Below are 15,459 nucleotides of genomic sequence, written 5' to 3' on the forward strand. Positions count from 1 at the left end.
GGACTGTTGGAGGGGGAAGCTGCCTCCTCTGTGCTGGGGGCCGGGGGCTGGGGGCTGGGGGCTGGGGGCTGGGATTGAGGGAGCCACTGGCTCCACCCTGGGCTCTTAGCTTCCCCCATGGGTCACAGTCCCTCCTTCTGCCGCCTGGTTTTCCAGCGAGGCAGCCCTGAGTCCACGATCCAAATACCTAAGCAGTAGGTCAGCGCGCAGAGAGGAGGTCTAACTTCTGAACTAGGGATCGGAGACTAAACATACAGAACACAAACAGCAGCAGTAAAATACGCCCCCGCCCCTCCCCGGCTAGGTTCCAGACGCCTCCCCCCTCCCACCGGCCGGGGGCAAAGAGAAGGTACCCACACCGGGACCAATGGGCCAAGGGATCCTGCTGCCAAAACTCACCTAGAATAACCTGTCATCACTCCCATGAAATACAATAAACTGATAGGAAAGTAGACGTTAGAAATTAGAAAGACACATGGATTTAACTCTTCTTAAAATTGGCTTTCACTGACTGATATTTAAAAAGTAATGAACATGTACTACTTTTAGAATTATAGAACTATAACTTTTATAAGCCAAAAAATGATTTCGGTTTAGTTTTATTTAGGGTCGGGATATTATGTCTAAATGGACGTTTATGCATTAGTATTAAAATACCATTTTAATAGTAATGCATAAATATGACATTATTTTTAAGATTTTATTTATTTATTTGATAGAGAGAAAGAGAGAGAGCACAAGCGGGGGAGCGGCAGGCAGAGGGAGAAGCAGGCTTCCTGCTAAGCGGGAACCTTTAGATCATGACCTGAGCTGAAGGCAGACGGTTTCCCGACTGAGCCACCCAGGCAGCCCAACTTTATTTTTAAAATAGATCTTAGTTGATGTTTGCTTTCTATGAAGACCTAGGCTCCCATATTTTGGTTGATAATTGTTTAGTTCTCCTGGTCGGTAACTGGGTGTCGGTAACACGGTCCTTATAAAACTGCAAGTATTTAAAGGGCAGATATTTTCTGAACAGGAGAAAATGTAGCATGAATTATCCCCACCACCAAATGCTAATCTAGAAAAGCAAGCGTGCACCTGCACATTTGTAAATTGTGATTTTCTACCATTAGAGATGAGAAAACTGGCTTTTCTGTGTCCCCCACATGGTGACCCTAGGAGAGAGAAGTTGATGGAGAGCATCTTCCTCAGGGCACAGCCCAACCTGACCCTCCCCAGCTCTGCAGTGGGGGCAGGCACTGCGCCTTTCTGAGCTTCCAGCTTCATCTGTGGCAGGACAACTGCAGCAGACTCCTTGGGGGGTGCAGGCAGGGAAACAAACATGGCTCCTGTGAGGTGGAAGGAGTTTGGTAAAAGAGATGCCCACCACCACCATCAGCATCATCACCATCACTATCACCACCATCACCACCACTATCATCACCACCATCACCACCACTATCATCACAATTATTACCACCATCACCACCATCAATGTCACCATCATCACTGTCATCACCATCATCACCATCAATCACCACCACCATCACCATCACCACCATCAATGTTGCCATCATCACTGTCATCACCATCATCACCACCACTATAACTACCATCACCACCACCACCATCATCACCACCATCACCACCATCACCACCATCACCATCATCATCACCATCACCATCATCACCACCATCACCACCATCACCACCATCACCACCACCAGTATAACTACCATCACCACCATCATCACCACCACCACCATCACCATCACCACCATCACCATCACCACCATCACCACCATTACCACCATCATCACCACCATCACCACCATCACTATAACTACCATCACCATCATCACCACCATCACCACCACCACTATAACTACCATCACCACCATCACCACCACCACCATCACCATCACCATCATCACCACCATCACCACCATTACCACCATCATCACCACCATCACCATCACCACCATCATTACCACCATCACCACCATCACCATCATCATCACCACCACCACCATCACCATCATCACCATCATCACCACCACTATAACTACCATCACTACCAGCACCATCATCACCACTATCACCACCATCATCACTACCATCACCACAATCACCACCATCACCACCATCACCATCATCATCACCACCACCACCATCACCACCATCACCACCACCACTATAACTACTATCACCACCATCACCACCACCACCATCACCATCATCACCACCATCACCACCATCACCACCATCACCACCACCACTATAACTACCATCACCACCATCACCACCATCACCACCATCATCACCACCACCACCATCACCACCATCACCATCATCACCACCATCACCACCATCACCACCATCACCACCATCACCATCATCACCACCATCACCACCATCACCACCATCACCACCATCACCACCATCACCACCACCACTATAACTACCATCACCACCATCATCACCACCACCACCATCACCACCATCACCATCACCACCATCACCACCATTACCACCATCATCACCACCATCACCACCATCACCACCATCACTATAACTACCATCACCATCATCACCACCATCACCACCACCACTATAACTACCATCACCACCATCACCACCACCACCATCACCATCACCATCATCACCACCATCACCACCATTACCACCATCATCACCACCATCACCATCACCACCATCATTACCACCATCACCACCATCACCATCATCATCACCACCACCACCATCACCATCATCACCATCATCACCACCACTATAACTACCATCACTACCAGCACCATCATCACCACTATCACCACCATCATCACTACCATCACCACAATCACCACCATCACCACCATCACCATCATCATCACCACCACCACCATCACCACCATCACCACCACCACTATAACTACCATCACCACCATCACCACCACCACCATCACCATCATCACCACCATCACCACCATCACCACCATCACCACCACCACTATAACTACCATCACCACCATCACCACCATCACCACCATCATCACCACCACCACCATCACCACCATCACCATCATCACCACCATCACCACCATCACCACCATCACCACCATCACCATCATCACCACATTCACCACCATCACCACCATCACCACCATCATCACCACCACCATCATCACCACCACCACCATCACCACCATCACCATCATCACCACCATCACCACCACCATCACCACCATCACCACCATCACCACCACCACTATAACTACCATCACCACCATCACCACCATCATCACCACCACCACCATCACCACCATCACCATCATCACCACCATCACCACCATTATCACCACCATCACCATCACCATCACCACCATCATCACCACCATCACCACCATCACCATCATCACCACCACCATCACCATCATCACCACCATCACCACCATCACCACCGTCACCACCATCACCACCACCACCATCACCACCATCACCACCACCACTATAACTACCATCACCACCATCACCACCACCACCATCATCACCACCACCACCACCATCACCACCATCACCATCATCACCACCATCACCACCATCACCATCATCTTCACCACCACCACCATCACCATCATCACCATCACCACCATCACCACCACCACCATCATCACCACCACCACCATCACCACCATCACCACCATCACCACCGTCACCACCATCACCACCACCACTATAACTACCACCACCACCATCACCACCACCACCATCATCACCACCACCACCATCACCACCATCACCACCACCACCATCATCACCACCATCACCACCATCACCACCATCACCATCATCACCACCATCACCACCATCACCATCATCTTCACCACCACCACCATCACCATCATCACCATCACCACCATCACCACCACCACCATCATCACCACCACCACCACCATCACCACCATCACCATCATCACCACCATCACCACCATCACTATAACTACCATCACCATCATCACCACCATCACCACCATCACCACCATCATCACCACCATCACCACCATCACTACCATCACCGTCATCATCACTGTCACCAACATCATCATCAAGAACACTTAGGTAATGTCCCGGTCTGTCCATTGGTGAAATGTTGACAATAAGCCAACACATTTCCCCTCCTGTTATGAAGACAAAGGAGAAAATATTCAAAATGCACCGAGCGATTAGGAGAAAGATCACACACAAGGAAAATCAGTGACTCTTGTGCATATGTACTTTTATGATTATTAAACTATTTTTTTACATCACAATAGCTTATTCTGCAACAGTTTCAAGACTTTTTTCCAACTTCTTGAACTTTTCCTCCCACTGGTCCTTAGGCATCCTAGTAGAATGCGTGCAGTCCCAGTCTCTGCAGCTGGATGGCCAGGAGAGCTAAACGCAGGCCATCTGAGCATCCCTAGAAGCAGCCTCTCAGGGCTTGGCACCTCTGGCATTACAGTGGGCTCAGACCCTGTCACCACAGCTACAGGGACAGTCAGAGCCAGCACCCCGCCCAGCCCTGCTCTTGGGGCCTTGGGATGGGGCGAGGGGCCTCAGGGGACCTCCCCATGGGCTGCCAGTCAGGCTGCGGGATGTGCACCCTGAGCTCCCTCTGGCAGGCCACGTGGCTGCCTCCTTCACCTACAGGTGGGCTTTGTCCCCAGTGCCAGAGGAAGAATGGGCCTGCCGTGTGCCTGACTTGGGGCTCCCCGGGCCCACTGGACAGTTCACCAGGGCCAGCAAAAACCAGGCTGTCCCCTCGTGCATGGCTGTGGGGCCACAGGTTTGTCACTCTCTCTTTCTTTTCAGGGACACTTCTTTTCGGAAGTGCCCAGAGTAGGACTGTGTAGGCAGGACCTGTGCCCAGCACCTAACTGGAAAATGCTTAGGCTGCTATCCACACAAGTGAAGAAAGTAACAAGCCCCTGTGGTCCTCATCTTGGAAGGAAGGAAGGAAGGAAGGAAGGAAGGAAGGAAGGAAGGAAGGAAGGAAGAGGGAAGGAAGGAAGGCGGAGGGAAGGGAGGGAGGAAGGAAGGAGGAGGGAAGGGAGGGAGGGAGGGCGGAAGCAGGGCCTTAGCTCATCTGAGCTGCTTAAAGTACTGCAAACCAGGGGCCTTCAGCAACACACAATTAGTTCTCGCAGTTCCGGAGGCTGGAAGCCCAAGGTCAGGGCCCCGGTGGCGTGGGGTCTGGGGAGGCCCACCCAGGCTCCCAGGCGGCTGCCTTCCCCCCGTGTCCCCACATGGGACAGGGCAGGGGGGCGTCTCAGGTCCCTTGACAAGGGCACTAACCCCGTGTGGGAGCTCCACCCGCATCCCAAAGGCCCCACCTCCTGACCCGGAGCCTGGGGGTGAGGAGAGGCCAACCTGTGGTTCTGGGGGTCACAGGCCTTCTGTCGGCAGCAAGGAGGGCAGCGGGAAGAGGGGAGAGAGCACCGGAGAGAAGCGCTTTCCCCTGAGGAGCCTGTGAGTGGGGAGGACCCCGGAGCCTGACAGGGAGGGAGCGGCTGACGAGGAGGAGGGAGGCTGGCTGCGACGGGATGAGCCTGTCGTCCACGCTCTTGTCCCCTGTAGAACAGCAGGGAGATCATATCACAGAATTACAAGAATTTCCTGTCCATGACGGGAGGTGAAGTTCTCTGCAAAGAGAGCTGGGGGGTAAGGAAATACCCTGGACCGAGCCCCAGCACCCTGATGCGGGCAGCCCAGGCCTGGAGCAGGGCAGCTTGGGGACCCCATGCTAGCCAAGGTGCCCTTTGTCCCTGCGAGGAACATCCCCTTCTTGCCCTGTGAGCCCCCCCCCCCAACTCCGTGGGACTCCCTGGCCCCGCGGCCCCAGGTCTTCTACACGTGGCCCCTGGGCCCCACACTCGGGACTTTCTGTGAAACCAAGAGGGTGCTTCCAGCCTCGGGGGGTGGGGGTGGCCAAGGAGGGGGTGCCGTGGGGCCTTACCATGGCCGTGGCCGTGACGAGGGCTGTGAAGCGCCCCGGCCAAGGGCGAGTTGCCCCAAACAGGTCACAGCCACACCCAGGGAGGAGTAGGCTTCGGGCCCAGTGCAGCAAGGGAGGGCCTGCCGTGCAGAGGGTGGGGGGGGAGGGCCACCTCGGGGTGATGGGGGCTGAGGAGGCGGGCCCTGCTCACTCCCAGAGACCCTGCCATGTAGCAATAAGGTGCAGTGGGGTCAGGACCCCACCAGGCCCTGCGGAGACACCAGCATGGGAGCACATGCGGCAGGCTGGGAGGCCACTGTGACAGCCCTTTGTCCATCACCTGCCCCATGTCCTGCCCTGTCCCCCGACTTGCTCCAGGTCCTGCCCTGTTCCCCCGGCCTGTCGGGCTCCCGTTTCTGACCTGCCCCGTGCCCTCTCCTCCTCTCCCTGAGGCTGGACAGCAGCTGGGCCTGAGAGAAGGCCCATCCACACCCTGCGGGGATGCGAGCCCGCGGCATTCAGGAAGCCTATGACCCACTCCCAGGGCAGAGGGGGCTCAGAAAAGCTCTTGTCTTTCAGGACCACATTTAAGGAGTTTGCGGAGAAGTACGGCCGGGATCAGAGGTTTCGACTCGTTCAAAAAAAGAAGGACCAGGAGCACTTTTTCAACCAATTCATACTTATCCTTAAGAAACGGGACAAGGAAAACAGACTCAGGCTACGGAAAATGAGATGAGTGTGTAAGAAGTGCAATAAGACAGGTGCAGAGTGGAGGGGGCGCGGCGAGGGGTGCGGGCGTCCGCGTGGCCGCCGAGCGGGGGCTGCGTGCAGGTCTCAGAGGATTACTGTTTCATATTGAAGCTCTCTTTTGTACGACGTTCCGAGTTTGATGCATTTCTAATTGCCGTGGTAGGTCGCTCCCTTAATTGTTTTAATTATGCAAATTACTTGTAATATATACAAATTATAAATCCACTGCAGGTTTGTAACTAGGCAGAAACATCTATAACCATCTCCAGGCGTTTTCATGAGTTGAGCCAATTATCTGAAACTTTTCTGAAAACCTTCGTGCGTTCCTTCGATTCTGAGCTCCTTACGCGAGTGTGCTAGGTCTCGGTCCCGTGTTCTGAGTAGTAGCAATAGGATATTCATCATCAATCATAGTGACAACTGTGAGCATCTCCACACGTGGACCCTGGACCCCCTGCAGGAGTCTGAGGGGATCGCCTGGTCCCCGAGGGGCGTCGGGCCCGGAGAGGGCAGCTGCACTGTCGGAGGTCCTTCTTAAAACGGAATTATTTTGTACAAAATCATCATATTAATATTTGCGTTATTTTTATTGTATGCCCAGAGTTTGCATGAGATTTTTCTCATCATCTTTGTATAAAAAGAATTTTAAATTTTTTTTAAATTAATAAATATTTTAAACCAGTGTGGTTTTGTGGGTAAGACTTCTGACGCGATCTTTGGTGGCATAGCTGTATTTCAACGAAGACGCTCTGTTTTGAAAGATTCATGCAGATGTTGGTATGAATACTCAGCATAAAGGCTGAGTAAGGACAAATAAAAATCTGGCTTTTCAACCTGGGTGGAACAATGTGGGGTGAAACCCCAGCTAATTTTTAATCGTGTTCTCTCAATTGTTGCATGTTTAGTGCGTGGCATAAACGCCTTTTCAGGCCCTGCACTCGTCCTGGTGCACAGACACCACCTCCTCACCCGCCCCGTCCTCCATCAGCTCCAGGAAGACACTTTCTTTTTCTTTTTTTTTTTTTTTCCTACAGTGAGCATTTTATTTTTATTTTTTTAATTTTTTTTATTGGAGTTCCATTTGCCAAAATAGAGCATAACACCCAGTGCTCATCCTGCCAAGTGCCCCCCTCATTGCCCGTCACCCAGTCACCCCAACCCCCCACCCACTTCCCCAACTACCCCTTGTTCGTTTCCCAGAGTTAGGGGTCGCTCATGATTTGTCACCCTCACTGATATTTTCACTCATTTTTCTCTCCTTTCCCTTTATTCCCTTTCACTATTTTTTATATTCCCCAAATGAATGAGACCATATAATGAGGCAGACACTTTCTGCCACATGTATTAGGGCATAATTGGGCAAGGCCGGGTTCTCTCTTCTTCGGGGCACCAGTGTAGCTTCTCTGCTGGTTCTGGGCTCAGATGCCATCACCCAGGTCCAGGTGGGACCCCGTGGGGTTGAGCATCCAGGGCCTACGCAGGCGGCCAATGCCCGGAGGGTCCAGGCTGGAAGTACAAACAGATGCCTTGTCAGTTGGACAGAGAGAATTAGTGGAAAGAATCATTCGATTTATTGGGTCATGAGATTAGGGAGCCCAGATCCTCGGGAGAACCTGCGAGTAGCAGCGGAGCAGCCGTTACCCTGGGGGCTCAGAGAGGCACCTACAGAGGACACCCACCCACCCACCAGTGCAGAGACGGGGAGCTTGCTGGAGAAGGCACGGCCAAGGCCCCAGGAGCGCTGGGGAAGGCTCTCGTGGCGGCCGCGCTGGATGCCCTCTGCGCAGCAGCACCGCAGAGCTGCCGGGCTGAGGGAGGGTGCTGGCCGCGGGGGCTCTGCTCCGGGTGCCGGCAAAGACACGGAGCAGGGGGTTCTGGGGACTCTGGGATTTATCACAAAGGCAGCGCCCTTCTGGCCATCTGTGCTGTCCACTCGAGAGCCAGCTAACTTGTCACTTGCCCTGGCGGAGGCTGGCTGCCCGGCCACGAATGAGGAAGATCGCAGCCTGCGTTGCCAGCTGTGAGCTGTTACCGGGCCCACCCGGCGTGAACGTGGACACGCACAGCAGCGTTTAGCGGACGACGGGGATGAAGGAGATAAGTCTGGGCCTGATCGATCCCCGAAGGCCGGCGTGGGCCCTTCCCTCGGCACCTGCTCCCCTGGCTGGTGCCTCTCCCTGCGGCCCGCCGGGCTCCTCATCCTCCATCAGCTGGGGAGGGAAGGCGGAAGGCGTAGGCCCGGAGTCACGGTCGCACGTCCTTGCATGCTGGCCTCATCCCCGCCCCTCGCCACGTCAGGGGGGCCCTGAGAGCAGATGAAGGGAGGTCCTTCGTGGGGCAGCGTTGAGTCTGTACCGAGGGACAGTTCTGTACACTTCCCTGGGAGAGGAATCTACACCGACATGTGGGCCGGGCTGGCCGCGGGTCGGGGGTTTAGAAGGCGCAAGATAGGGACACGGGCGATGAAGAGGTTGGGGGGCTGCGGGAGGCACGGGGCTGGGCTGGGCTGGGAGTGTACACACGGCAAGCACCTCGTACGAAGCTCCGACAGCCGAGTCACAAGATGAGCAGCCCTGGGTACGTCAGCCCGCATCTCCCTCACCTCCTGGTTCTTGCTCAGTGTCCAACACAGACCCCTCTCCAGGGTTGAGTCCGTGAAATCCTCTCATTGCTAACGGGGAGCAAGTCCTCCTCACAAAAATGGGTGTCTCCGAGGCAGATTCCCCTTCCCTTCCCTTCCCTTCCCTTCCCTTCCCTTCCCTTCCCTTCCCTTCCCTTCCCCGCAGTCTCACAGAATGGCGTCTGCACCCCCAGCCTCCCATGACGTAGTGTCTTCTTGGCCAAGAAATTCATTTTAGGAGATAGTCGTTGCAACAATAGGCTCATGGCCACCAAATTCACGGGCACTCTGCGAACCCTCCGTGAACCCTACCAGAGGCAGCTGGCTGATAAAGTGCCGAAGGCACGGTGCCATCCGCGGGACAAGGCCGTGGGAGGGTGGGTGGTGTCCTGTAGGGGGTCACCTGCTGGCCTCCAACCAGCCGCTGGCGTAGGTTGCTGTCCCCCTGGAATCATGGCGCATGACTCTGGTCCCCACAAAGGGGAGGTAGGGATGGCCCCTCTCATTCTTATACCCAGTAACCCTCATCCCTGCAACCCCAGGCCTAGGAGCTGGGATCCTGGCCGTTCGGAGGCCTCATGGCACTGAAACAACAGCCTCTGCTTGCTGGGACAGTGACCCAGTGACTGAAGGGAAGTAATGTCTCCGGTACCTCGTGGGGATAAGGAAGACAGGGTCCAGAACCCAGAGGGCTCCCCGGGGCACCGAGGGCCTGTGGGGAGAAGCCGGGGTCTGCGGTGCCGGGAGGGGTGAAGGGCCCGGGTCGCCCGGCGGAAGGTGTGATCGCCGTCCGGGTCCCGTGACCTCCTCCAGAAGCAGAGGCCGGAGCGCCATGTGTTTACTCGGGGTTTCCGCGCCCTTCCTTGCACCTGTTATTTCACATGGTCAGAGACCGTGGTGGTCACGGGGTTTCGGGCGTGGGGCCGAATTTGTTAGCCTCTCACCCCATGAAAATGGGGGTGCTGCTCAGATTGCCTGCCACGCTGGGGCCACGAGCCTGTCTTCACCCGTGACTGAGGGCTCTGCAGGGTCCAGGGGCCGACGCCCTCCCGGACACCCCATTCCCTGCCCGGTGGCCCCAATGACCACACTCACTTCCTCTGGCTCAGCCCGGGTGAGTGCCGCGTGGCCCTGGGGGGTGGCCCCACCCGCGACCATGGCTTGCCCCGTCTTCTGCCCCGGCTCCCGCCGCTCCTGCAGGCCGGCTGGAGGCCCCGGCACGCTCTGTCCCGGGCACACGGCCCAGCGTGCTAACCCTCAACTCCGCTGTGCGCTCCCGATCCCCCCTCTGCCCCCCGGAAGCTCCGCTCAGTGATTCCAGCGCGGAGCCGTCTGCCGGCTGCCAGCGCGACTGAATCACCGCGTCATCTTCAGCAGACTCAACGGGTATCTTACCCGGAGCCCACAGCCACGCAGCATCGTCCAGCAACCGTATCAGCAGGGGGCGGAGGGGGCGGGGGAGCCGCACCTCTGTGCTGGAGGGACGTGGAGAACACTCACGATCTCCGTCCGTGGAAATACACAGGCCCCGGGAGCCTCTACGAAAACTTCTAGACGTTCACCCGAAGGTTTGGGAACTTCCATCTTAGTTCATTTAACCGTGGTTTTGGCCCTAAAAGAATTAGATTATTATTATAGTCATAGACACATGGTCGGTCGACACCCGGTCACATCCGCGTCCGTCCAGCATCAGCCGGCTGAGGTCGGCGCAGGCCGGATCCAGAGACCCCGGGGGGGGAAAGCAAGCGGCCGCTGGTCACACGTGTCTGCACTCGAGCAGCTCAGGGGCTGCACAGGGCACTCAGTGCTCAAAGCTCCGCGTGGGTTTAAGACATTCCAGAAACACGGTAGCCCAAGACGTCTTTGAAATGGTGGCTTTGCTTGATTTTTGCACATTCGCCTTTTCCTGCCTTCCAGGACGAGAAAGAGGCCGGGCGGGCGCTCCAAGGGCAGCGAGCAGCGTGTCGCACCAAGCGGCCACGGCCCTGTGTTTAGAGAGGCTGCCCCTCTGTGCCTCGTCCGACCCTCTCCCTTCCGCACAAAAGCGGTAGAACCCGCTCTTGGCACCACGCGTCGACAGCTGCCGGGGTCGGAGAGAGCTCCACATAGCTCACGTTCGCGGCCACTAAATTTTGGCTAAATCACAGGACCAGGGTCATAATGGGAAGATATAAAAGAGGGCCACAAAGCACTCAGGATTTGGGGGGTTTATTTAGGATATAAAAGAGATCTTTATCACGGTTGTACACGTAATAAATATTTCTTGTCACAGGCATTATCGCTTTGCAACTTATGCCATATTTCAGGAATGGAAATGGCCCATAAAGGCCCCAAGGATTCCGCTAGGAATGCATCAACGTCGCGCCGGGACTTGGAAGCGGGTCCAGCTCGCTCTGCCCCGCGGGCGGCCTCAGCCCCGGCCGCCGGCAGCTAATCGCACCGATTCCTTAAACTCACACCTCCTCGGCGTATATATGTCGTCCGGTGAGGGGACGACAAGGGGATGCTGAAGTCTGGTGGCCGAGGGTGCGGCCGTGAGGTCAGGTGAGCGCGGCCCGGGCTGCTGGCGCCAGACTCCCTCGTCCAGGCGGGTCCCCGGCCTCCGGAGCGCCCCTCCTCTCCGCCAGCGGATGGCAGAACAAGCGGGCGCCGCGCGGCCAAGTGACGAGAGGCACCGAGGACCTAGTAGGTTATGTCCCGGGGGAGGGAACAGGGCAGAGGCCACCCCGCAGGAGCTCACGTGGACAGACCCCGGGCAGCAGGGGGGACGCTAACCCTGCTCGCCTCACGCATTGAATTCTGGGGCTGGAATGAAGCTCGAGGCAACGATGCAGCCCAGACGTCTGCTCAGGGGACCCTTGCCAGGCATTTCACATCAAGCCCCGGCCCTAATCCTTACATGGACCCACTGGAGACCCACGAATTACCCCCATCTTCTCAGATGAAGAAACTGAGTCACAGAGAGCCCGCGAGCCCTTGGTCTGGGACAGGAGGCCTGCAGGCAGCCTCGGGGCCTCGGCGTCTGGCCGCTGCTCAATGGGACGCCCAGAGCCAGGATGGCAGGTGACATCACCAGGGGCGCTGAGCTAAGTGCTCCACTTGCACTCCAGTGTCCTCCAGCACCCACATGACCCTCGGGGCACCCTGTCCTGATGCCTTTGGAGGCTCAGGCAGGAGAAGTCAGCTGCTCAGGGCTGCAGATCTAGCACACGCATGACCTCGGTTTCGCTCCAGGGCGGACAGATGGTCAGCATTGCTTAAACAGAGCCTGTGGGGTCAGAGTCTGGTGCTTAGCCCGCGAGCGTGGGCCTAGCCGTTGAACTTCCCAGCAGCTCACTGCTGCAAAACAGCAGCTCCCGTCCGTGGGACCGTGCAGGGCAAGGGGAGCCGCGCGTGAACGGCTGGCACAGAACGGCCTCGGTCCAGGCCACCTGCACGCAGGAGAGCGTTCCTTCGCTCCTGATGCCCTTGTCACTGGGAAAGGACCCTTGGGTTCGGGCTGCCCTGTGGCGTGGCCGGTGCCCTGGGCCCCTGGACGCAGAGGGTGGAGATGGGGAGGCAGGGAGATGCCAGGGACAGGGGAGGGCCAGTCCCCCCAGCCAGCTCAAGCTGGGAGGAGCCCAGCTTTGCACCATGATTGCTGCAGTTAATTGCCCCTGCAGAGGTATTATTATAATCCCATTTTCCTATTATTCAGGCTGAGATAGGATAGAGAATATATAACCTGATTATGCACCATATAATGTATTAAGCCAGGAAGGTCTTAAAATTAAAACATTTAAAAAGAACTATCTGGGGAGGTAGTTAAAATCCATTTAAATCCTTATCAAATAATGAAAATATCTTCAGGAAAAAAAAATAATCATCCTCTTAGCTATGTGTTCCCTTCCAACACCATTGTGTTTTTAGCTTAAGTCTAAAGACAAATTTACATGAAAATATTTAGGATTTAAAAGTCCCTTTCGGCCACAGGCTGAGAAAGCAGGCTGGCTACAGGGCGGGCTCCTTAAAGGTCTGGAATCACGGGGCTGGCCTGCCCCCCACCCTGCACCCCAGCACACAGGCCAGCAGCACCCGCCGTCCTGGGAGGGCCCCGCCTGCTGGGCCTCCGAGTGAGTGGGTGGGTGTGGGTGAGGGTTTGGACTCCATCACACCTAAGCCTCCTGCTCTGAATTTCACAATTCTCGGCCACGGTCAAAGCCAGCGATGTGGGGCGCACTGTGCCAAGCGCTGAGCTGGACCTGCTGTCCTGGGGTCCCCACAGAGCAGGGGCTGCCCGCACGGGAGCGCGCGCACCTAGCCGCGACCTGCTGGCTCAGTGTGTGGGCTCTATCCTCCACCTTCTCCACGCCCTGCGCCCGCTTGGTGTTCAGGTTGGAGGCTTGGAGGGGGACACAAGGCCCGTGTGGGGGATCTGCTCGTCCCACCGGCTGCCTTCCCTCCCCCGCTGCCCAGACTCCGCAGCCGTGGGGTCAGCCTCCGGTAATCAACCCTCCCATCTGTCACTTCCAGAGGCCCTGCTGCTTGCGTTGGCTGAGCCTGACTCACACGTGTCCCCAGTGTGGGCCTCCCCCGTGTCACCGAGGGCGGCAGAAAGCTCAGCGCTGGCTATGGGGTCAGCCAGCCAGGACGGGCCAGCTAGGGTGCCAACCCGCGTCCCTCCCAGCCACATAGCCGGGGCCCCATCCTGAGCTCCTCAAGGCCCAGGAGGGGGCGTGCAGAGGGGGACCCCCTGCCTGCCACACGTCTGCCCACCCGTGGCCCTAAAGCTCAGATCTCTGGATGGAGGCCTAGCTCCGGCCTCCCTCAGAGGCCCCCTCACTGTCCCTTCCTCTGGTTTTGTTTTGATTTGATTTAGTCCCTACCCTGGTCTGCAGAAGAGGCCCAGTGAGGCAGGGTGACCGTCCTAGGCAGGACTGGGACACAGCCTGGGCCCAACGGCACCTGCAGCACCACCGGTGGCCCATCCCCAGGTCCTTGTGCTGTGCCGAGCGTCCGCGTGGACCTGAGCAGCACCGCTGGGGGAGCACATGAGGCCCCCACCCTGACACAGTCCCGGGGCTCGATGACGCCCTGGTGCCAGTTTCGTGAATCGCCTTCCCAGCCATCCTGGCACCAAACAGCGGCGAGGGGGCAACAAGGGGATGCGAGCGGGGCGGCCAGCCCTGACTGATGGGGCCGCCCGGAGACCGTGCTTGCCTGCATGCTCTGCCCACCTCGGGGTGGGGGGGGGGCTTCACTCAGACCCGATGGAGGATGCAAGGGACCCTTTATCCTTTGCTGCTCCAAACAATGCTCAGTGTGCTCAGGTGGGGAGCTGGGAAGCTGGCCCACGCCCAATCGGGGCCTGCACAAGGAGATCTCCAAACACACGGAAGGGTGGGCAGAGAACAATGACCCCTAGACGCCCAAGCCTCTACTAGGAGCCACCAGACTCTAAAGCTGGGTCCCTTGGGTGCCCCCTTTCCTGTGCAGTCCCCGACCCCAAACCCCTCACCCATTGGGCTCTAGGGTCAGTGCTAACAGAGGAGGCCCCCTGAGCTCACGTGAGACACCACAGTCACACTTCGGGGCCTGACCCGGGTCGTGGCACCGGTTCCCCGGGTGTCTCCTGGAGCCTCAGCCTGGAGAACCTGCTCCCAGGGGCCGCGCACAAAGGGGAGGGTTGCCCTGCCTCGCCTGGCTGCACTGGCTGCGAGCAGCTGCAGGACCTGGGAGCTCCCCTGGGGGCTGGTGCCGTGTCCTGGGTGCTGGGGCCCAGGCTCCACCTTTGCTCAGAGACGTTACGGTGCAAACCAGCTTCCAGGAAGCCGTGTGCGTGGTAGCTGGCCCAGCCCGCATCGCTCCAAGCTGGCGTCCTCCACAGCTCAGCAGAAACCCACCAGGCTCCGCAGGCCAGGTCCCGCAAGCACTGGCTGGCTCCCCTGCCCTCCGTGCCGATCCTATTGGCGTGTGTTCTTCGGGCGGCCCTTGTGCGGTGGACACTGGTTCTCACCGATGCCTGGTGTGGGGCCACCACCTGGTACCCTGGGAGGTTGAGACTCAGCAGGTACAGATGCTGCCCACCCACGTGAGCCACAGGGTCCTGCGCCATGGCGGCCTGGCCCGTGCCGCTCAAGGTCAGCCAGACTTT

The 15,459-nt window shown here is 57.0% G+C and overlaps 1 protein-coding gene across 1 annotated transcript in view; it reads left to right on the forward strand.

Moving 5' to 3' along the window:
- TCERG1L (transcription elongation regulator 1 like) overlaps nucleotides 1-7,539 on the forward strand; it is a 186,542-nt gene extending 179,003 nt beyond the window's left edge. Inside the window, exon 12 of the mRNA XM_077877177.1 lies at nucleotides 6,536-7,539. Within this exon, the coding sequence (XP_077733303.1) occupies nucleotides 6,536-6,692 (157 nt within the window). The 3' untranslated portion in view covers nucleotides 6,693-7,539. The remainder of the gene's footprint in view (nucleotides 1-6,535) is intronic.
- The last annotated feature ends 7,920 nt before the right edge of the window (nucleotides 7,540-15,459 follow it).

The sequence above is a fragment of the Canis aureus genome, chromosome 29, assembly GCF_053574225.1.
Source record: "Canis aureus isolate CA01 chromosome 29, VMU_Caureus_v.1.0, whole genome shotgun sequence".
NCBI lineage: Eukaryota > Metazoa > Chordata > Mammalia > Carnivora > Canidae > Canis > Canis aureus.